Source organism: Crocodylus siamensis, chromosome 11 (genome assembly GCF_052110815.1).
Source record: "Crocodylus siamensis isolate JL-2025a chromosome 11, ASM5211081v1, whole genome shotgun sequence".
NCBI classification, from domain to species: Eukaryota; Metazoa; Chordata; order Crocodylia; family Crocodylidae; genus Crocodylus; species Crocodylus siamensis.
In genome coordinates, this window is record NC_143405.1 from 57,741,393 (window position 1) to 57,766,158 (window position 24,766).

The 24,766-nt window shown below is 40.5% G+C and overlaps 1 protein-coding gene across 8 annotated transcripts in view; it reads right to left on the reverse strand.

The window, feature by feature from the left end:
• The window catches only part of CHL1 (cell adhesion molecule L1 like), a 189,385-nt gene that overhangs the window by 54,124 nt on the left and 110,495 nt on the right, over positions 1–24,766 (reverse strand). For 5 of the 8 annotated variants that reach the window (XM_090021244.1, XM_090021236.1, XM_090021237.1 and 2 more), the window contains 6 exons: positions 22,873–22,978; positions 21,276–21,466; positions 11,220–11,342; positions 9,410–9,580; positions 7,836–7,883; positions 5,691–5,811 (listed from right to left, as the gene is read on the reverse strand). In XM_090021244.1, the coding sequence (XP_089877370.1) occupies positions 5,691–5,811; positions 7,836–7,883; positions 9,410–9,580; positions 11,220–11,342; positions 21,276–21,466; positions 22,873–22,978 (760 nt within the window). Of the gene's footprint in view, positions 1–5,690; positions 5,812–7,835; positions 7,884–9,409; positions 9,581–11,219; positions 11,343–11,683; positions 11,800–21,275; positions 21,467–22,872; positions 22,979–24,766 lie in introns of those variants that run through there. The other 3 variants (XM_090021238.1, XM_090021242.1, XM_090021243.1) reach the window with 3 other exon arrangements.

Below are 24,766 nucleotides of genomic sequence, written 5' to 3' on the forward strand. Positions count from 1 at the left end.
TTAGTAAGTTAACAGTCTACTTGGAACCAGACACACAGAAACTCAGGACAGACTGTTGTCTGAACAGTCCCAGCAGGATTCCCTGACCCCAGCACCAGACATGATGCACATACACAGCGTCATATCTGCTTACGCTCATGTCCATCTGTTAAGATGGCAAAATGCCCAGGCACAAGTTACTCAAAGCCCCAGGTACCAAGAAACTATGGTTTTCTATAAGCAGCATACATAACAATGACAGTGTCATATTGCCTGCAAGACGTCCCTTTCCTGATATTGTACAGAAGCAATGACACATTTAAACTCCTTGCATTTCATTAATGCTGCTGAGACCAGTTTAGATCTTTGTGACATACCAGGAAGACTGCTTTAAATAGTTTAGAGATGGGTCAAATGTTCATAAAAAGACAAGGTGGGGATGGTCTTGGTTGCTTTAGTTTTTGGTTGACTGTCCTGAGCCTTAGGTGCTGGATAATTACATTTTTACAAAGACGTAGACTGGGTACATTGAACCATTTCATAAAATGGAAGTATGGTAGGAACAGAATTAGAGCTGATTAAATTAATAAAAATATTTTTTCCTCAAATGCATTGGATGTTTCTTTTGTTTTAAAATTATTACAAATATATGGGGGGGTTTCGGTGAATGAAAGTACTCTCTGTCTCTCTTTTAAATCCAACTTCCATTTCTTTTTAGTGTAAAAAAAATACAAAATAAAAGAAGCATAAGTCCTTTTTTTACCCTGCAAAACAGGGCTTTTTTTCCCCTTGCAAAAAAATTCATTTGAATGCTTTATTGGAAACTGAAACTGAAAAATATCATGGCAAAATTAATTGAAAATGTGAATTTAATTAGTTTCATTAAATTTACTACTACTGTTTTTTTACCTGCTCTAATTATAGCTCATTAGAAAAGTCCTACAGGGAAATAAAAAGAATAAATTCTTATTTATTCTTGCTTCAGGCATGTCATAATTTCCTTGCTTTCCCGAAACTAAAAATTTACACTTTTATATAAAAATAAATCTGCTGGATTTTTATGGCTCTCAGGCATATTTGGCCATTTAGACAAGATGTATTGCAGAAGAGAATAAGAATAAGAATCCATTATGGTAACTTGGCATGAATCCAACAGAGAAGTCACTCACTTGCTTTACAAAAATGGCAACCAACTGCAGAGGCACAATCTTGCCAATTCAAAAGTGACTGATGCCCTATCAGTAGGGGCCTACCTAAACTGCAGCAAGACAAAAGGATTTTCATGGGCCACTTGTGACACGTGGAGCCTATTTCATAGCCTCTTTGCAGCAAGCTCCCTTTTGCCACTGATTGGCCAAGAGGCAAAAACTGCAGCACAATTAAATAGCAAAGTTCATGAAACTATCAAATGTATGACTACATTATTATAAATATAAGTATTAAATTTAAATCACAGTTGAAACATATTATGAATATAAATGTATACAATATAAATTGTAACTAATATCATCACAATTTATGTGTTTGACAGAAAGTTTAACAATAACAAATAATGCTAACCTTAATAGAAACAATTCATGTTAGTTGTTAAATGATAGCATTCAGCATCCATCAGCAGTTGCAGTTGACCTCCTCTCTGTCTCTATAGTATGACCACATGTCCATACACTGAGATTACACTTTCTATATCCACCGAAATGGTTGGAATGGTAGGGCAGGATTTTGCCAAGTTGTGAAGATGTGGAAACCGATCAGAAACAGACTCCCAAAACATAGTCACAGTTAAAGGCATCTGACACTCTGACAAAGTCCATGTAAGCAGCGCATCCCTTGTCATGCTCAGTCTGCTATCTAGGGACTGATTTTAATTGCTGAGGATCAAAACTCAGAAAAGGCACCTGACTGGGGTAAAAAATGTGAACAGAACTAAAAAAAAAGGAGGCAGTTGGTAGCTTAAACCAAGATGGTAGTGACTAATCATACTTGTAATACGGATTCAACTTTGCAGCTATGGCCTGGAATGGCTCTTGTCTCTGCTGGTTTTCACACTGACAGTTTAAAAGTTGCCGTGAGGCAACTTATCAAATCCATCAGCTTGTGTGCTTGGTGGATCAATGCCTGACATCTTTCAAACCATGTTAGAAGCTCCATGAACCCTAGTGCATTTTCAGCTGCAATCTTCACTTGATCTTTACTGTCACCCTGTCTTAAGAGAGATCTTATGGTATAAGCATGCAGTGTGTGCCAGGCGTGATTTCCAGCTCCTCGCACACAAGTTGCTGGTAGTCCTTCATACTCTTTGTGTGATAACAAAGTGTGTTAAACCATGAATTCCACCGTGTAACCACTAGCTCTGCTGGAAGCATTTCAGTTTTGTTCAATATCTTCATCAACGACCTGGAAAACGGCAGAGTGCACTCTCAGCAAGTTTACAGATGACACCAAACTGGAGGGAGTAGTAAATATGCTGGAGGGTAGGGCTAGTATTCAGAGTGATCTAGACATATTGGAGGATTGAAACAAAAGAAATCTCATGAGGTTCAACAAGGACGAGTGCAAAGTCCTGCACGCAGGACAGAGCAATCCCATGCAGCGGTACAGGCTGGGGGCTGACTGGCTGGGCAGCAGCTTTGCAGAAAAGGACCTGGTGCTGATAATGGACAAGAAGCTGAATAGGAGTCAACAGTGTGCTTTTGTTGTCAAGAAGGCTAATGGCATACTGGGCTGAATTAGTAGGAGTGCTGGCAGCTGGTAAGGGAAGTGATTATTCCCCTCTATTTAGCACTGGCAAGGCCACATCTGCAGTATGGTGTTCAGTTTTGGGCCCTGCACTATAGAAAGGATGTGGACAAATTGGAGAAGGTCCAGCAGAGGGTAACAAAAATGTTTAGGGGGCTGTGGCACATGACTTACGAGGAGAGGCTGAGGGAATTGGCCTTATTGAGTCCAGAGAAGAGAAGAAAGAGAGGGGATTTAATAGCAGCCTTCGACTACCTGAAGCAGGGTTACAAAGAGGATGGGGCTAGGCTGTTCTCAGTGGCGGCAGATGACAGGACAAGGAGCAATGGTTTCTAGTTGCAGGAAAGGAAGTTGCAGTTAGATATTATATAACTTTGTCACTAAGCGGGTAGAAAAGTACTGAACCAGGTCATCCAGAGAAGTTGTGGAATCTCCATCCTTGTAGGTTTTTAAGGCCTGGCTAGACAAAGCCTTTGCTGGCGTGATCTAGTTGGGAATGGTCCTGCTTTGAGCAGGGGGTTGGACTCGATGGTCTCCTGAAGTCCCTTCCAACCCTCTTTTTCTATGATTCTAAGTGACGCAGTTACATGTAGTTCCCAACTTTGATTGGCAATGCATTCTCTGTATCAAAACTTACAGCCTGCACAATACTTGAATGTTTTTCAAAAAAAGGAAACCAGACTATCAACTTCAGGAAAATATATGCAGCGGATGTCACTTACTAAAGAAAGGACGTGTGCATTGCAGGTAACATGAATTGTACTGGGCATCTTTCCATGGGGCACATTAGGGCAAGCTTTGCACATATACGTGCCATTATCAGGTAAAAATGCTGCAATCCTGTTAAATTCTAAGCTGTAGTTTACTGCGACCATCACTACAGCTTGTGCCATGGTAGAAAAATTGACAGATGTGAAGTGAACTGGCTCTGTTTGAGAAACAGGCAGGCTGCAGTCTTTCCAGCTCCCAGGTACAAATAAAAGGTTCACAGCATAGTTATCTTGGGCACCTGTTGCTCTGTCTGCTGCAATCGAGATTGACTCATATTCCGCCAATGCTGATTTTGTAGATTGATCATGCGAAGCAATTACTCCTGGTAGATAATGATGGTGATGCTTGTATGGACATGGGAAACTGCCAGTGTTTGGCACGTATTTGTTCAAGTAGTCCCTTAATCTAGGGTTATCAGTTTTCTCCAGCGGTATGTCGGCAGCCATTAATGCCTCCACTAGTGCAAATGTAGCCTCTCTTCTTGTCAGACTTCTTTCAGCGGTTCGTTTAAAGACTGAGGATATAGTCACTTGTTTCTTACTCTGACCTTCAGCCTCTGCAGAATCCTTTCACTTTATACACAGTTCGGACTTTAAATGCCGATCAATGCGGTTTTTCCTTGACACATCCAGTTACGTTGCATGACGAACGTAACAATTTACCACCATCTGCATGCAACATTCCTATAAGAAGCTGCCTTACAGGATCCTGGGCTGAAAAATATTTAGTTTTTTTGGATTTCTTTTCACTCATGATCTCCAGTCTGCAGCACTGCATCTGGCTTTTAAAAAGATGGCACTGAAACCCTTTTCACTTTCCTGACTGGCGCCTTCACTGAGTCTAGGTCTCTAGCTCAGCCTCTCAGTAGCTCTCTCTCAAACCATGTGCTCTATGGCTGCAGGGGTTGCCGTGCCTTCTTTGTAGTCCAGTAAACTCTTATATTTTTACAGGTGATTCCACACAAAATCATGAGAAATGCCATGTTTCACAGTGATCACAGAACCCCACATTTTTCTCAGTTTCCATGAAAATGGCAAAGCCACGATTTATGTATCCCTACCAATCAAGTCAGTATGGACAAACAAGGTGTCCTGAACAAGTCTGTTCAGAAAGATAATCATCCTGACTTTGAGGTTTGTAGTGGGTAATAATTGTATGCACTCTAATATGGATGATCTCTCTTTTAGCTGGTCAAAAAACAACGATACGGAGTCTGAAACTAGGTTGAAAGCAGCACGATTTAAAACCCTGTTCAACAAACATTGTCACATATAAACCAGAAGCAAATGCATTTCTCTTCTAGGTTCAGTGGTTGCAGGATTTTGAACTTTTTCCAATGGCAACGCTTTTAGGGCAGAATATTGCATGCTAGCCACAAGATAAAGTGTTAATCAGGATGGGGGAACATGGATGAACTTGACCCTGTACTGTTGATAGCACTGCTGTGTGGCTACTCCTGCCCTGGACCAGAAGTAGGGCTTTAGAGACATTCGCAAGCAATCATCACACCACGATGAGAGCTGCACTTAAACTGGTATCTAGTTAACCTTCCCTTTTCTATACTGCTTCTGTCCTATGCCATTGAGAATAAAGAGAAGGTACTCTCTAGACAAATTTTGCAGATAAGACGTTGTCTTCATTCTGGGTCTAACCAAACCCTTTGGTTTGGTTAGATCTAGTGGAGCATCACAGTAGAAATATTGTCTACTACAGTGGTATTAAGGAAGGTGTTCTGAGAACATAAAACTTAATTAAATTACCAAGCCTTTTCCAAACAAAGAGGTAGAATCTGAACTGGCTCAAATAGGAAAGAAAAACAGAATAACTGCCAAACCTTGCAAGTAAATTGTGATGTTATTCAATTCATAATGTGTTTAAATGCAGCATAACTGTCAGTGGTCATCATATTGAAGCATCTGAAGATAAACTTAGTCTAGACTAGTAAAGGTGGTATCTAAATTCTCATGGTAAATGTGGTTTGTTTTTCAAATATGTGTTCCTAAAACTTAAACATTAATAACCACCTCCTGAGGTTTCCATTCTAGCTCTGTGCTACATTATAAGAAATGTAACTTTCTCTAAAGAGAACCCAAAGCAAACATTTGATGTAAAAACATGCATCGGTTGAAGGTAATATAGCATTGCTGCTTCCTTTTTTTCCAATTCACTCCAGAAGACTATTAAGCATAAGCAATACTCACAGCCCTTCAGCGATGCATTCAAGTAGCAGGACCCCTCCTTTGATGACAGTGACTGACGAGCTAATGCCGGAAGATTCAGGTGGTATCAGCAGTTTGGGTTTTCGTTCCTTAATAAAGTTTGCTAAAAAAAAGGAGAAAAAAGAAGATTCAGACTTTCTCAAGAAAAAGGTTTCTACACACCCCTGAATTTTCCTAGGCACCTTTCCCCAGTGGCATAAATGTTGCTGCTGTTGGAAGATGGCTGGAGTATATATTTAGCATTTTCTTAGATTTTATACTAAGATGCTTTGTTAAGCGGTCTACCCATTTATATTATCTGCTTATATTCAGAGCACAACTACAATAATGAAAATAAATGCAAACATATTAGAACCCCCTTGCTTCCTAAGTTTAAGCACGTGCATAACTTTATCATGAGTAATTCCAGTTTAAGCCAATCTTTGAGAAATAGCTGGAACAAAGCCATGCTATAGAAACGGCTTCTATCTCCAGTTGATGCTGCGGGTGCCTTGATTAGCCAAACATGTGCAGATGCAAACAAGTTTGGCTGGTACATGAAATCCTAGTTGCAGAGGTTGCAAGTTGCAGCGTGTGACTCCCAGATCATGCCGGGGGTGACGGTAAGCTGCACTGTTCCGACTCTGTTGAAATCCCTTGTATGCTTTTCAAATCACAACCTAAATTCTTGTCTTTTTGAGCAACAGTCTGAAGAAAAATTGCTTTCCCACTTCACGTGACCTAAGAAGGTGAACTCATTCCCTTCCTGACTGCCTATCAATATCCCATCCAAATTTTCCTGCCATGCCTTGAAAACTCTCCATTGATTCACTCCGGCCTCCCTCTGTCTTGATTGCCAGGCAATTTCACCTGCTTCTCTAGTATTTTCCCCTCTCCATTTCCTCTTCCCCCACTCTTGCCTCATACATGAGGGCAATTTGGGACATGAATGTTTCCCATTAATGTTCTTGCCACCTGCATTAGTCTTTCTACTGTCTTCCTTCTTCGCTGAATCTCCATCTTCTTTCCAAGCTCAGCTGAAAACATACTCCTCAGAATTCATCCTCTCTTTACAATTGTAAAAGGTAACTGAGGAATGTATTTGGTGATACTCTTTGGAGAAAGACACTGTTTAACTGTTAATAAAACTCCACTGTGCAAAAAAAAAATAAAAATTGTTTCAGGTGATCATTTACTCTAGACCTACAAAAAAAATCAATATGTTCTTGTACAGCATCATTGTAACAATTCATAGTGTTAATGACTATTCAATAATCATTAATAATGAATATGCTGTTCCAATCTTCACTGGTTATTCAAGAAAAGTGGTTTCCTCATAACTTAGCAAAAAAACCATTTCAAACCATTTTTCTTCATTTTTTTCTCCCATTCCTTTAAAATGTCTATTTCTTTATAGTTCTATCTACCACTGAGCGCATGTGCAAATGCAAGCTTCCAAGGCCACGAGTTTTATAAGTGATTGGTCACTTTGGATGTCCATCTCAAGGCATGTGAAAGCCATCCAACGTTCAAATGCTGTTGAATACTTACTCTCTGAAAAATCAGGATTTCAAGCTGGATATTACAAAAACCTGAGGCAGTCAAACTTAATAGTTACTTTTGGAAAACATGGCCATAATTTTTAAATATTTCCCATGCTAACAGGATTTAGGGATGATTAAAGACTGATGAGAAACAGGATATTTGTTTTAGTTATGCACTACAGCCCTCGTGCGTTAAACATCAGCAGAATATTCCAACATTGGCCAGTCAGCAAAGCTTCTTCATGGCTCTGTAGCTTTCAACTACTTTTGAAATCACTTCTTTGATCAGGAAAACTGCCAGTTTGGAAAAATAATTTGTATCAGTCCGGGCCACTTGTCTTTCTTCTATTACACAGGATAATAGAGTTGTTGTAGTGATAAGGAAAGACTTCACACCTCAGTCAAAAGAGGCAAAAGCCTGAATATGTACTGTTCTATATATTGCTTATGTCTGGGATAACCATCTCAAGTTTTCTCTGAGCAGCAGCCAGTATTTCATCTCAGCTAATGGGATATTTCATTTTAATGACGCCTCAGATTACCCATCTCGAATAGTGTCGTTGCAATTCAAAGACTAACTAACAAACAAGTACATTCAACTCACCCTCAGTAACAGCAGCATTAGAGGAGCCTGAGTCATTAGTGTGCTTAACTGAAATAAACAAAAATGAAAACCAAATGCCAACATAAGTGTTTATACGGTGTCAAAAAGAAGCAACAAAACAAACAAAACAATCGGGAAAAAATGGATACAATTCTTCCTTTAAAAGACGTGTCAAAGACAGCTTACATAAAACAGCCAAAATAATAGAATGCAAATGAGAATGAGAATTTCTGTACATATAATGAAACATTTAAAAGATACAATATTCAGGAAAATGTTCCTTAAACAGCAATTCAAGCAGAGTTGACTGACCAGAGGCCGCCATTAAAACCCTGTCCCATTAAAATGCTGTCCCCTTTTCTTGCTGGCTATCTACCTTTCTTCTTCTTTTCGATGCAGCAGCTTGTTAAAGGCCTTGTTGCTGCACAGAGTCGAGCAGTCTGCTCTTGATTCAGCAAAGTACTTAAACAGGAGCTTCACTTTAAGAACATGCGTAGGTCTACTGATTTCAAGCAGAGTGTATGCAGGCATAAAGACCTCACTAGCTTGGGTATTCAGAACCGTATATATCATCAAACCTTACACTAATGCTCTAATCTGAGCTTTGTGACTAGACACACTGAGAAATTCATGGAGTTCAGTATCTAATTCTGATATTTCATTCCTCATAATTAATACACTAAAAAAAAGAAGAAGTTTAAACAAGCATTAAGATGAAGAATTGATGCTGGATTCATATATACTTTTGTCAAAACAACCCCCCTCTTTCACCCCCTACTAAGCCTTAAATATTAATGCTTTAAAGTTAGGAAGAAAATATCCTTTACTTGTATGGATAAAGCAGGCCCCAAAAGTCAGAAGGATGTGACACAGCCAGCACAGCCAACATGAAATACTGCTATAAGTAACAAAACCTTAATGTTGTTGTGCCTGAATGAGAGTCAAGTATGGCAAGTCATTTTGTAAGCTCAGAAGCTCAGGCGCCTGATTCGTTGCTTCTTTTCCTCGAAGACTTACTCAAAAGTGGAGGCAAACGGCTCTCCATGGCTGAGCTCAGGGGTAGGCTTTTTCAGGTACAAACCAAGAACTACAGGCTGTAACTCCTTTCAAGTTTTCTAACATCCGGTCAGCCAAGCGAGAGCATCTCTCTCTAATGGGACGCTTGGGATATACTCCAATCACACTAACCGGAGCTCCCTAATGCCGCTCTCCAAACCCTGATTGTCATATCCAGGCAAAGCCAGTGCTTGGGCCCAAGGGGGAGGAGGCGGTATGAAATGCCTAATGATGCACTTGTGAAAGGAGTTGATTTCCCTGATGCATCGTGATTAGCTTTCATAGTGATGAAGAACAGGAGGGAGGACGGCAACGCTTTTGAAACCCAACAGCTGCAGAAGCTTTTATCAGTTGGACCTACCCCTTAGAGTAAGGTTAATAATGCAGGAACAAACATATTAACATGCATTTTCTTCAGAGAGAATCAGATTAGAGACACATGGCATGCATCTGCCTTTAGTGACAACTGGGGAGTTAAACAGGGGAGGGTGGGGGGGGATCCCATCCCACAGACTTACAACGTGTTACCCGCAGCGTCATTGGCATTTTCTGGACGATCGTCCTCAGTCTTGGAAATGCTGCAAAGCAACAATAATCACTTCGACTGTCATTTTCTTCTACGTTTGCAAAGTAGAGATCCCCCTTAAGGCTCATGGAAACCCTTGCATCTTGTGGAATGTGTTGCAAATCTAGGAAGAAAAAATAATTATGGTCATGATACACAGCCATGCCCCCAATAGGAGGATTTATACTTCCAGAAGAAGCAGAATGGCCAGCGCAACTAGTGAGCACAAAGTTCCTGGCCAAGCTAAATTGCTGTAGCCTTTAGCCACATAATAGGGCCACATTACCCAGGGCTGCTCATTTGATCTGGAGAAAGAGCTCATGTAAACATGGTGCAGAAAAGCAGGATTCACTGTACAGTTTGCTTCCTGTATCTTAATGATGTGATCGTTAGGGTATAATGCAGTAAAAATTCCTTGTAACATTGGCCTGCAACAGTGCCACTGACAAGACAATTTGTAGGTTTTTGGAAAAAACAATCAAACCTATGATTCTTTTTAATGACACATAATATAAAAGAACCAGTACATAATGTAGTGGTTGTGTTGGTTTATTGTTAAATGAGACAATGGTAAGAGAGTATTAATGTTTTATGTCTGGAGTATGACAATTACTATAAAAGATCAGATCAGTCTGGGACCTTTGCCCCACTGACATTAACAGGAGTTTGTCATTGACTTCCATGGGTGACAATTTTACCTTAGACACTCACACAGGACGGTAACCATATCCTTAAAAAAGCCAATAACCCAACAAAAATGGAAAGATCTTCCTAATTTTGTTAACTGCTTTATCCTGATGTAAGAAGGTTTATATCATTGACTTCCTCTTTACTGTGGCTGCAGTATTTTTATTATCCTCTTTAAAATCCTTTTGAGCTGTCAGTAGAATCTTGATTTCATGCTCCACCATTTTCCTGAGTTTTAGTTTCCCGCAGTGCACCAAGGAGAAGTTTTCTTTGAGCTATCACCAATGACAGCCAGATCCAGTGGCAGACCAATGGGGAGGAGGGGAAGTCACGGCCCCTGGGCTTGAGGGAAGTGCCAGCTAGGCCCTTCAGAGCTCTTATCTTGTGACATGACTTTATGTACCAGAAGGACAGGGGGTGGGAGCAAATGCAAGCATTGTCCCCCCAGCACTGGAGCCCCACGGTATGTCACTGCTTTTCTGAATGCTTATGGGCGCAGACAGAAGTGCAGCTCTCCTCTGTAACTTAAAACGCTTTGCATGATGTGTTCTGAATTGCAACGATCCCCCAGACCAAACAGAAGTTCATTGCTGGGTCCAGTGGGGAGCATATCTAGCAGCTGATTTTCCCTAGCAATGGCCCCTCCCTTCCTCCCACTAGGTGCTGTTTTCAGAATGGGAGGGGGAAAGGGAGCTCATTCTAGTACTGGAGGGCGGGATGAGTGACTTGGAGCCCCTCAAACCAAACTCCCTTCACTCCCTTTCCTCCTCCCTTTCTGAAAGCAGCTTGGAGGCTGGGAGGCAGTGCAGACACAAGTTACAGTACAGAAGACACTATTCTGAAGCATCTTCACCTAAGGGTTGAGATTTCTGTGCGACCAGGCCCTTTTTAACTGCATTGCAGCTGTGCGTATCTGTTTGGTCACAGCTGTAGAGGGGTTGATTGGGCAAAAATTGTCACTTGTGAATGTTTCTTCTATTTTTTCCAGCCTTTGTGGATTTTTAATGAAACTGATCTTTAAGGCAGGCATTTTAGAAAATGGTCACATGTATTGTATATAATTAAATATTACTTACCAATATTCATCCAGTAGATATGCAAGGGTGGAATTCCTTTGGGGGGATTACAGTGCAGAACCACAGAATCGCCACACTCGACATCAAGTGGCTCAATTTTCTCCTTGGGGAATTTTGGTATACCTGTAGCAGAACAAATAGTATCCGTCATTTTCTTACCTCTTGCAACGATGTCCCCTTGTCCACCATTTGTCCTAATAGCACCCTTGCACTATACTGTTCCTTGTGGTCTGTGCATTAATTGCTCTTAACATGTATTCATGAAAGGTTTTAAACATTTTAAACCTTTAGACCTTTTAAAAGGTTTTCTATTTTCTGATTATTAATACAGCTTCAAAAAGAAAACTCAGGTTACCACCTTGGATATACTGAGCTGTAATCCTGCCTGTCAGGGAAGTCTGGCACAGAAAAAAAAAAATCAGCATAGATTTTTTTACTATACTGACTCATTTCAGCATACTCACCCCTGCCCCTCATCAATGCTGGCTGAAGACCACAAAGGATAAGACTGGAGTGCAATGTGGCCCGGCATAATTGCCCCCAGGGAGCCACTGGGAAACAATGCAAAATAAACCAGGCTAGAACTTGTGCCAGGGGCTGGTTTGATTCCCCAGCTTTAGGTGAAATGGAGATATGTCCCAACCTCAGATGTGCAAGTTTTGCTGCAGATTGGTTCTAGTGAGTCTATGTTTTTCAGGACCTTGAGTCTACTCTCAGTTTTCAGGCCTAAATAATCTGATGCATCTGCACATTGGCCTTCAGGGACCAGGTACTGTATTATGATTTAGGATGTGCTCCAATGAACAGCCAGTGATGTCAATGGGAAAACTCCCACTGATATCAACAGGATCTGAAAAGGGCAGGAAAAGCCATCAGCCTATCTTCAAACAGGGTTTCACTGGCAAACAAATTACAGGCTGTTGCTTGTAATCTCATACAAGCAGGCGCTGGGATTATGTGCATGAGTAACAGGAGCTGGAAACACACCCAAAGGAACAAAGAAAAGCCAGAAGTTAGGAATTGCTACATGCAAACGCATCTGTGAAGTGCAATCCCTCTTCAAACAAACCCAGGCACTACCTCCTACTTATATTCCAAGCAAGTCTGAACTGGTACAAGTTTCAGTTATGACAGTTCAATATATAATTACGCCAGGGTAAAAGAATGAGAGAGTCATGGCTATGAAGAACCAAAGTGAGTCAGTAAAGATTAATGACTTGTATGCAACGCTAGTCAAGTGAATACCAGCGTGGAGTTCTGTTGGAACAATGTTCAATATCAAAGCAAGGGTGTGACTGCAGACCAGATACTGGGTAAGATCCTCAGCTACAATAAATCAGCATCGTCACACTCAAGTCTTCAGTGCAATAGAGATATGCCCCAGACAAGGCCAACAGCACATGACTCGGTTATCATTAAGACCCTTGCATTTGTATAGTAAGGGTCAGCTTGTGACCGGGGCTGAGGCTAGCATAACAACATAAAAAGGAATAATGCTGATTTTTGTCAGGACCGCAACTTTTCATGGAAAGAAACCAGACACAATAAAATGTTCCTCAGGAGCAGCTTCTTGGGCCCAGAATAGGCATTTCTAATCAGAGCTTTTAAAAAAGAGAGAGAGAAAACTCCAAGAGGTGAGATTAAGAGAGGCATGAACCGGGATAGCCAGGGGCCAAGGTACTGTAAGGTGCTCTCCTGGGACGTAGGAGACCTAGGCTCCAGTCCCTGGTCCATAATTAGGCAGAGCAGACGTTGTATCCCCTGAATCCCTGATGAGGTTTCTATCACCAGGCTACCTGGCATGTTGCAGTTCTCCTCCTCAGTCTGTTTGTGAGTTAAAGGCCACGGTTTCCTCTTAATGGAGAATACGGACATTTTTGCAGGATGGGAAAACAGTTTGCTGTCCAGGTCCAGTGACCATTCCAGTACGTGAGCCAAGCTCCCAGGCAAGCATATCAGGTTGAAATTTAAGCCGGCTTCCCAGTGATGCTCTTGCTGAGGCCCAATCTGTTTTACCAGCCTGCAGGAGAAACTGTCCTCCACTTTTTGCAGGAAAAGCTATTATTAGTCTTAGACACTGCTCTCCTTTATCTGCCATTTGTGTGTATCCTGGTGCAATATTTGTTTGCAGTACTTATCCATTTTACTCCTTCAATCTTTTGGAATCAATCACTGCTAATTTATGACTGATCACAGGAACTATAATAATTAAGTTAAGCCGGAGATTGGTATTCAGCGCTACCCAAGAGGTACTGCTTGATGGAAGTTTTGAATATTGCATGGAATTATCAATGCAGCACATGGACAGCGTGAAATTTGAAATCAATTGATCCCTTTGCAGCACCTCTGTCACGTCAATCCTTTATGCATTCCCCCACATACCGGCTTAAATGAGCAGGACCAGAGAGCCTTGCGTAGTTATATGTCATCTCGCATTTTCAGGACACGGGGGAAAGAAAAAGCTTATTGAGTGACCCTGAGAGTGACCTGCTGAAATGCCAGCAGGAGAACCCTCTTGTGGGACATGCAAATCCAGTGACATCTAGCAAATAGCCCCAGTGAGAGGTGAAACACTGTCAGATGCAGCCTGTTACGGATACATTTTCCAAAAGCTCACTGTGACACACACATCTCAGAGCTGTCTGAGGAAAGAGTCCATATGCCAAGGATTAGCTGCTGCCAAACGAATATCTTGAATTTTCTAATATCATGCAATTGTTAAATTCGGGGATGCTGCAAATACTCCACTGGCCTCTTCCCAAATTCTCTTCTTTTGAACAATGGTGACAAAGGAAATGAAAGATTTCTGGCATCACGCGTTGAGCATGCTATGTCTGTTCAATCATTAGGATAACTCAACTTAATGACCAAACAGTTCTGGAGACACTTAAGAACAAAGCAGAATGTTTTCAAGTGCTCTGATAAAGGGACATGGTGAAGAGGAAATTTAGAAAGGGTTTTTGGGATCTCTCCTCCCATTTTTTTAAGCCAACATACTAGCTTGTCAGAAAATCCATAGTCTACACTGTTTATACTCTGTTCTACCATGAAGACAGTACAGTAGTTTTACATGGTATAGCTTTATTGACTTTGTGGGTTTATACCACTTAAGGAGAAGAAAAGAATCATAAGGGTCCCTTGAAGCTGGTTTTGTGTTTGAAGCTAGTGTGGGAAGCTGTAATTTAGAAGGGAGAGAGGATTTTGTAGTAACATATAACTGGGGAGAATCTCAGACGCACTGTGACTGGTTTACATCAGTAAGCTGGTGCAAAACAGGAGCAAACTTTACCGGCTAGTGAATGATTCCTTGTGTGTAGACAAATCCTCCTGTGATATACAACTAACAGATCCCGAAGATGACAGACCAGGAGAACTCTATTCCACGGCAATCCCTAGCACTTCCCTGGCCATCTGCAGTCCTAAGTTTGCTCTTCTTAATGCCAGCAATCAGTCAGTTTGGCTAGCATATCAAAGAATTATAAAACTGACTTACGGCCTCTTCCCACCTAAGAACCAGCTGGACACAGCCCAAGATCCATGACAGCATGCTGGTTTCTCTATTGGCCCGTGCAGCATGCAGTTATATTTGGAAATCTCATTACGGCCTTTGACAGACCAGTGGGGCGATGCTGCTTATTTGTGGAAAATCTTCAATTGCTACATTCAATGGAAGGAGGCTGCAAATGTTGAACTGTCAGTCTCAAAAGTGGTAATCAAGCTGCTGAGGGAGCTCATATACTGGGATTGATGAGATGACCCTCTTTGACTCTGGGGAAGTTTCTATCCACTACCCTTTCCCAAGGCAAGAGGTGTTAACCCCCATAAATTGTTGAGAGGTGGTTAGAGTGGTAACTATGGATTTATTAGGAGTCCAAAAACCTTGGAGATGAAGTATTCTGTGTAATCTGGTATGAACCTAGGCATCACTTAATTTCCCTTTTTTTCCCCATCTGTAAAATGGGGACAATCTTTTCATCAAGATTTTTAGAGCGATTTAATTATACCTTATTTTCATCAACTCCACGGATCTTTAAAATCTTTTCACTACAGACAACAGTATGCACATTTTTGTACCCCCTGAGCCTATGCCAGCTGCCTCTCTAAAGTTCCTCAGTCAATTTATGTCCCTATGCTTTTAAGTGTATTAGACAAGACTTCTTAAATATACTGACCGCACATCTTGTGTTAGGTCAACAAGGAAGCTATGCTGGGTCATGATTAATTAAATAAAATATTTAAATTATTAAGTTATGGGAATTTTCTGTATTCTTGCTTAGTGATTAGTTTCTATTGCAAAGGCAATATAATAAATCTGCATGCTGTCAGGATTTTCTTCTTACTTGGTTTAGAGATATTATCTGACAAGATGGTTAACTCAAAATAGTTAACTTACAGTTGACCATCACAGCTGCTTAGGTTAAGATGCATTAAGTTCCTGTTTTCATTTTTCTTATTAGCAGAATGCATGGTGTTGTCATTACTTAAGTGGAAAGTAAGGACCTTTTCTCCTGACATTTCCACTGATTTCTCGGAGTTACTGGTACGGAAGCAATATCTTCATTATTTCATAGTTGTTAGGGTCAGAAGGGATCTCAATAGATTATCGAGTTTGACCCCCTGCCTTGGGCAGGAAAGAGCACTGGGGTCATATGAGCCCAGCCAGGTGCTTGTCCAGTCTCTTTTTAAAGACCCCCAAGGTAGGGGAGAGCACCACCTCCCTTGGAAGCCCGTTCCAGATTCTGGCACCCCTCATCCTAAAGGAGTAATCCATGATGTCCAACCTAAATCTGTTGTCTGTCAGTGTGTTGCCGCCGTTCCTGGTTATTCCAAGGGGTGCCCTGGTAAACAGAGCATTTCCAATTTCTTGCTGCTCCCTCTCCCTCCCCCCACCCAGTGAAGTTGTAAATGGCCCTTTATAATTTGTAATCTTGTTCCCTTTGTCTGCAGTAGCCTTGCTTTCCTTATAAACCCTCTACTATTTTACTCTAAATAGAAGTGCATAAGAGCAGAGTTAACATAATTTATGCTGAAAAATACCCAGTGTGACTTGTTGCTCTTTTAAATTTGTTTCTAACTTTTATTGGAGTGGTGGCTTGCCAAGGTGCTTGCATTAAACCTGAGCACAGCTGGCAGAGTCCTGCCAACCTCCACATCATTATCATGAATGCACGCAGAGATCTCTCATGTGCCAGTCCCTTTTCTAGTGTCTACTGCTGTGTAGAGTTTGTTCAGTGCGGTCTCTTCTGTAGCAGTGAAAAATTCAAGATTAATTTACAAAGGTTTTATGCACAAGCAACTCTGACTTGTACAGGACTTATGGGATGTTGTCACTATGTCGGAAGAACTGAGTCTACTTCTGTTCATTAATCCTAAGCTATTATACAACATATGATGTACAGGTAGATGGAAAAATAGTAGCAGAAATATACAAATGAGATGAAATGAAGATGAAGTTGGCTTAATACCATATTTACTCGAGTCCAAGAAGAATTTAAGAAATTTATAATATTCCACATATAGGATCTAATTATTGGGGGCTTGTCTTAAATTTGATGTCATCTTGGATTTGGGTATATGCAGTGGATAGGCATGGGATTTAAGTAAGTCTCCCACACATAGTATCTGTGCAGCTTATTTCCGCTTTTCGTGAGGTCTTTTCACATAAATTAGCACCAGATCTTCTTGCTCAGCTTGCAGAACCCATAATTCTGCTCTCTCCAAGTGAATTTGCTACTTAGGTCTACCCTGCCATGTGTCTAGTATCCTTTCAAGCTTGACATTCACTTGAAAATTATAATTATGGTCTTACCTCAACCCACCAGATACTTGACAAAGACATGCACAAATAGATGCTTCCCCAGAGTCAGAGTCATCCCATTCAATCCCATTATGTGAGCTCCCTCAGTGGGCTGATTACCACTTCCTAGACTGACAGTTCAACATTTGCAGCCTCCTTCACTTGAAGGTAGCAATTGAAGCTATTGGAGCACTCTGCACTTCCAAGGTTAAAAAAAAAAAAGGTACTCAAAAATACTTTCAACTTTTCACTGGCTCCTCCTTTTCTCTTCCATAACACCCCCCCAATTTTTAACTATGTAGAACTGAAAGCTGTGTAGATGGAAAGAGATGCTTTGTTTATTAGATTACATTTGTTAAAAACCCTTCTAGCAACCAGTCCAGCTAGCAGGGAGATGATCAACTAGAAATCTTGCAGTTTCAACAGAAGCAGCTCTGCAGAATACCGTACACTGCTCCAGGACTTGAATCACAGTTTCAGTACTCCCTTCCCCATAGTCCATGAAGTTCAACGCAACAAGGAAAATGGAAGTTCACCTCTGGTGTACACACCCTCACACCTTTATTGCAATGATGGAAATCCTGACCAGCGCATATCACGAGAGCTACAAGATCTGTCAAAAAACATCTCCGGTCTCATTTATAAGCTTAAAACTCCAAGGAAAGCATCAGCTAAGCAAATTGTTCTGATTTTTGTATATTTAAGAGTCTCTTTTTAAAGTAAAAGCAATGGGTCACTGTAGTATCAGAAGACTTGTTGGACGTGTTATTCTTTACTTGAGACACAAAACTGTGGTCCTGAACTCCTTAGGAAATTAAAAGGCCAAAGGCGCTTTGCATTAGAGCATAAATCCCCATGCCCTGGCCAGACTCCACAATAAATAATTAGGTTTTGCCTAAAGCTTTGACTGACTGTTTTTCATCTCATCCTGTTTAAAACTCTAGGTGACTCCAGACAGTTGGTGTGTCCCACCTACTGGTAGCTAGATAATTTTAACTCATATCATACACATTTAGTTCAGATCAACTTAAACATCAAAATGTTTTGTAGCACTACTGAAACTTGGCAGATGTAGAGCTGGAAAGGACTTTAGGAATCTCTTTAGTCCATCCCTCTGACCATGGCAGGATCACCTCTGTCTAAAGTGTCCTAGAAAAGGCTTTGTTTACTCTTCGCTTAAAATCTTTCAATGATAAGATTTTACAACGTAGGTAATCTGTTCCTGTGCTTAACTGCCCTCAAAGTGGGAAACCTTTTAACCTAAATCAACCTTTTTGCAATATTAGACCATTATTTCTCATCCTGTACCTATGAACACAAGAGAACCGTTCATCCCTACATTCTTTACATCAACCATCATTGTTTTTGAAGACTATTATCAAATCATCCTGTAGTCTTCTCTCTCTGGACTCAGTAATCCCAACTCCTCCAACCTCTCATCACACGTCATGTTGTCTAGGCAGCTAAGCACTCTTATTGCTCTCCTCTGGACTCTTCCAATGTGTCCATGCTGCTCTTAAAATGCAGGGTCTGAAGCTGGAGCCAGGTGAACTCTCACTAATACTGAATAGCATGGCAGAAGCCTTTCCCGTGAGTTGCATAAGACATTGCTGTCATTACATGCCAGAAGGTTATTCGAATTTCCAGTGTGCGATCCATGAGATCCTCCAAATTTTCCTTTTCTACAGTTCTGCAGATGAGCCAGTAATTCTCTCTTTTGTATTTAAGAACCTTCTTGTTCGCTTTTTTATCTAGTACTAAATCTCATCCCATTCACGTCAGACTTTTTTCCCAAATTCATCAAGGTCATCCCAAATACCTTTCTTGCCCTGCAAAAAAATGTCTGCTACCCGTTTTAGGTAAATTGTAGCAAGCATAGACTCAAATGCAAAATGTATGGACGCAATTCCATCTTTCAACTCGTCCATTAACATGTATAGCCATAGCAGGTGCCGGACAAAACCCTGGGGAACATTTGTTATCATCCCCTCCCAGTTTGATCCCATTCTTACTGTATACTGCCCCCACTTTTGCCATCCATGTTCTCTTTTTTTTTTTATTCTGGTAAGAAACCTTGTATGATTTCCAAAGTATAGCTCAGCTTGACTTTTGGTAATTTTCACTTTATTACTACAAAGTGGTCAGGCCTTTTTTCCTCCCATTCTTTGCAGGCTCTCTGCTTAGCCTTAATATACTTTTAAAAGTGATTATGCATCCAGCTACATTTGGGGGCCCTGTTTTGAGTTTTTCCTCTTTTGTTAGGATACAATTTCCTCACGATTGCTGTACCTTTGATTTAGAGAAATTGCAAGTCTTCTCCATACTTTAGTACTCGAGCTCTTCAGTCCAACTGAATTCACAATACAGCTTTTTTTGATTTCTCAATGTCTGACCCTTTGAAATGGAAAACCTTACTTGCAGACTTATTCCTGTTTATTCTTCCATTTAAATGTAAATAGAATTAACTTGTGACCACTCAATCCAATGTAATTTTCTCTAACCACTCTATCAGGCCCGTGTTATTTAGGGGGGGAAAAGAAGTCCATCAAAGGTCCATCACCTGTTGTTTGGTGAAGAAATCTATTTGTTCTCACATCCAGAAATATCTGGTTCCTACCACTATTGTAGCACTCGTTCTTCAATCAGTATCTGGGAAGTTAAATGATCCAATAATTGCTGGCAGCATCACTCTCTCTCTTTCGCTCTGATATTAGACAGCTTTCTATCATAGCCAAATCCAATTCAGGATTCTGTAGCAGAACCTCTTTTATGATCTTTCCCTCAAGAGACCCAAACCAATTCTGTGTTATCATACCATCGTTTCTGTTCAGACTCTCCTATCATTAAAGTATAACAACAAACCACCATTTCTACCCTTATTTATATCTTTCTTAAACATCACATTGCTTGTGATAGCTGTAGTACAGTAACAATTGCTATTCCCTTATGTTTTGCTATTCCCATAATACCCAGTTTCAGGTGCTGCATCAATAACTCTTATTACCACCTTTTGTTGCTCAGTCAGTGTGCACTAAGTGCTTTCACTTGTTTCTCGCTGACCTCTCCCACGTATTTGGCCAGATTTGATAGAGTCTTTTGCTGACTTTGTCACCTACCAACAATGACTCTCATCAATATTTCTTTCTCCTTTATATAGAAAAACCAAGGACTGTGACTAGTGGCATCGAATGAGCAAAATTAGGCTTTAAACAAATACAAATAAAGTTTGTAGTAAACATTTAAAGACAAATCTTTAGAAAGGCACTTAAATAGTTTAGTGATAGTCAAATAATTTTCTGCCACTGAACTCTCCTGTGGATGCCATGGAAAAGTTTATACTAATATGCCTGCTGGTCTATCCTCTAGAGACAGAGCATGGTGGATGTTATTCAGCAAGCAGCAATAAACAATATTTGTTCTCAAAATTCATGTAGTTAGGGAAATATGTACATAATTTACCCAGGCCCTTTAAATTAATTAAAATGTTTGGGGAGTGTGCTTTAGCATTTGTATTAGAAAACCTATGAAGAGGCTGATGATTCATTAGCGGTGTCTGAACTTCTGCACTAGTAATGCAGACTAATCTCCTAGAAAGCAGAAACCAGGGATACTGCAGAAACAATGCAGTGAGACTCTGAAGGGGAAAAGGGCCTTGTGACATTTGACAGCACCACTGTGTATGTACTGTACTGCCATCTACATCAGCTTTCCAAGATCATAATGTGTTTTATGGGGTAATTAGCTATTTGCAAGGTCTGAATCCTATGAAAAGCTATCACACCAGGACATTACCTCCAGATGATAACACTTTGATACAGTCTCATTCTATTGCAAGGCTGTGATGTCAGATACAGCATGATGAGATCACATCAAAATGTCAGAGCGCTGTGCTAGAAAGTGCATGTCAAACTGACTCCCAAGTATGACATATATATCATTACAGAAAGTTTTCTCAAGTTCTCCTTGGTTAAAGGTATTATTACTAGACTATGTGGCTTTGAGGATACTGTGGTTAAACAGAGAAAAATCTATGGAGTTTTCTTAGCATCCCTGAGCAAGATGGAGGATACTTAGAAAAATGTATACCATTCCAAACAACTATTCCCCTTCACCATTTAGGCTGATATCAGCTATTCCCATGCAGCACTTTGTATACTATTCAACATATAACAATCGACCCACATATTTTGCTAAGCTGAATTACTCATGCTCTCTCATATTATTAAAAAGCAATACATATTTTTAGCTAAAAAACTTACTGGGAACTATTAATTCAATTTCTTCTGACATGGCAGTTCCAAGTGCATTTGAAGCATAGCAACGATATTTTCCTTGAAAATCAGCCATGATTCCATGGTTTTGGATCATGAACGTTCCTGAATTGTTAAATGGGATTATCCTGGGGTCAGATAGCAAATCAAATGGTTTTCCATCCTTAGTCCAATTAAAACTGAAAAACAACACACTCATTAAGGCGTAATGTAATACACTATGGTAAAAAGAATACGATTTAACATAAGCACAGTCCTGACCTGTATTTTCTTACCAAAAAATGGTGCATCAATATTGAAATGTTTCATGGTAATGTGTTGGTTTCTACCAAATTTTCATATTTCACATGTATATATATTTTTTAAATATATATATTTCATTCCTATTTTAGTTTAATTTTGTTTTTACTTTAATATTATATTAACCTAGTATTTCTATTATACCATATAACATATCTAATGCTATATCATATGAGTTCTATTTAATATAGTGTGTTGCATTGTTTCAGCATTGAAACAAAACAATATTTTGAGGGTCCAGAAGTTAATTTTTTAAAAATTTTCATTCCATAGGAAATGTTTGCCTTTTCACTCTGATTCAGAAGGGAATACAAAGGCAGATTTTCCTGTAGAAAAGAGTTTCCAGGGCTATCAGAAGGCCATCAAAACCTGGCAAACTTTTTCAGCATTTGGAAACTTAGCTTTTCATTAGCAGCAGGTTGTGAAACAAAAACACGGGCTTTAAGAAAAAAAAAAAAAGCATATTCCACAGCTTTCGGTCACAGCCAACCAAAAACAATGACATCAGCATATATTACATTACAATTACAAAAAGTAAATGTAGCATTAAAATCAAAGTTATCTTTTTAACACCAAATCTTAAAATTAGTTCACACCATATTGTGCCTTGCTAAGTGTTAAATATCTACATCAGAAACACAAAGAAGGCTCCTGGTCATGTAACAAATAATTTAACTTATGTTGCACGAACAGCTTGATTGGTGGAAGTTCATAGAAAATATTCCAGTATTGAAGTCATGTATCTGTATTTAAAAATTGTTTCTTTTACGTTGATGCGAAACACATGATAGGCTTTGGAGAAAACCCATGGTGATACTAGGCACACACACAACATCAGATTAAATGCAAATGTGGACATTGAGCACTTGGTTTAATGTGCTTGGTATTTTCATGGGATAGGAGGCTAAGCAGTGCAAAAGGCAGAAGAACAGCTGGTACCCTTTGATTACCATTATGCACCTCATATCTTTTGCAGCACAGCTGAGCCAGCCTGGTGTAAATCATGGGGTGAACGCAGCACATACAAGAGAAATGAAACATTTCCAAAGAGGAAGAGGCCCGTTAATCTCTATTCACAGGGCGAGTGGAACAGATCGGGCAACAAAGATAGAGTGTCCTGAACTGGAAAGGCAAAGCTTAATGTATCCCCAAGATTACAAGCAGATTAGTGCGCCTCAGCTCTCCCCTTCCTGCTCCAGTGTAAACCCTGTTAGGCAATAGCGGGAAGAGGTACAAAAGCAGGCTCCAACTTCCATTTGTTTCTCCAATGAAAACAAATACTCACGTGGGTTGTGGATTCCCAGTAGCTTCACATTTAATGGCAAAGTCGTCATCAAAGGGGTAGGCAACTTGAGTCTTAGATTGCTCCGTGATTGTTGGAAGCTGTGCAACTAAACAGAGGGAGGATGTTTTGATTAAAAGTACTATTTGGGGGAAAGCAATAAGCACCACAGGGAGCAGGATGCTCCTGGAAACCTGCCAGGCTTACCTTAAAAAAAAAAATCCTCTTGACGTTACAAATGTCAGCTCTCTGAAATCTGGGTGGCTGTTGTCCCAGCACAAATAAGGAAGGCTAGACAGCACGGGCAGAGAGGCTCTGGCACACAGTGGGGTGGACTCCTGGTCAGCGTGACCCATTTTTGTGTACATAGGCCTGCTCTAAATCTTCAAAGGGATTAGGATCAGGTCCTTGTAAGAAGTACAGGCTACGCCAGCCCTGCCATTATGAAGTTCTTTCTCCCCAGTAAAGCACTAACTTCCTCAGCAGTCTGAGAGTATAATGGGGCTACAGATTACTACCTAGATGGTGTTCCTGCTTTCATTGCTCTGTGTGGCTCTGCCTCACAGAGACCTAATAGGTACCACAGTCTCTCTTCTAACAAAAGCTCAAAACAACAAAGGTGGGGTTTGAATTTCTAACATTTATGACTGCTTGGCACTCTAATTTGCCAGCTGCGATTTTGAAAGTGCCTTTTTTTTTTTTAAGTTCGGTGACGAGAAGAAGGGTGTCCTCCTCACTGTTAATGAGTCAGGCAGGAGATGAATAGTTTCGCGTCTCTGGGTAAATCAAATGTGTGCAAAATAAGCGTGGATTTCAATAAGATGCAATATGCATGAGTATATACTTCCTAGAGCACGCTGTGCATTTCATTAGTGACATTTCTGAACACAGTAACTTCCCAGCCTGTAGCCATTAATATTACATAAAACTTTATTGCAATTAGAAATGATGAGCTGTGGGTAACAACAGAAATATTCTCTTAGAAATCAGTCAATTCCTATCTGCTTGCTGGAGCATTAGTCTGTCTCATGTTTGCCTAGAGTTACTATGTTTGAGCAGGGAATGTAATGGTTGGGGTGTTTTATAGTATACATATCTATAGTCTATAACATGGTAAATCATCTCCAATCACAAATAAGCAAGACTCCATTATACCTGACTCTGATCTGGTCTGCAGAGAGACTTTGCCTTGAGTAATCACCCTTCCTGCACATACGGCAAAGCAATGATCTTTCATTGACTTTTTTCTTACTAAGGAAATTAAAATGGTAAGAGGCTCTGTGCAACAGCGATACAATGGAGAACGAGCATGGTGGTATAACTGGGGATAACAGGATCATCACCTTGCTATAAACGAGAAAGAAAACGATTCTGATCTCTGCTTTCAAGTCCACAAAGCTCACCACTCAAACGGTGGTATCTTGCACCATATGGTCTTCAACCCCTTGCAGCTCTGCTGGGCCTACCCTTTCCCATCAGCTTCTCCAGCTAGGTATAATTCCATCTTTATTAAAATATAAAACACATCATTACAGGAAATCAAGAGCCAGATGGTTCTCCTGAGTAGGTGTTTACGGGCAGGGGATGCACAAGGAACCTAACCCACCTTTTGCAGCTACATATTCCCTTTTGTCCTCAGTTGAGCACAATGACTGTTCCTAGTTACCCATCGGTGCTTGCCACTGTCAAAGGGAGGAGAACTACTGCCTCCTCACTAGTACACAGAGAGGAGCACACAGTGCTGCGCAGTACACACAGTCTTGGAAGGCAGCATATGCTGCAATGCCTAACTGCACTCTTCCACCAATTGATAGGCACAATGCCTTTCCACCCCCATCCCCCACCTCTGCCCCTCCAGAGTTCATGCCCTAAACTATCTAATTATGGACCTTTAATG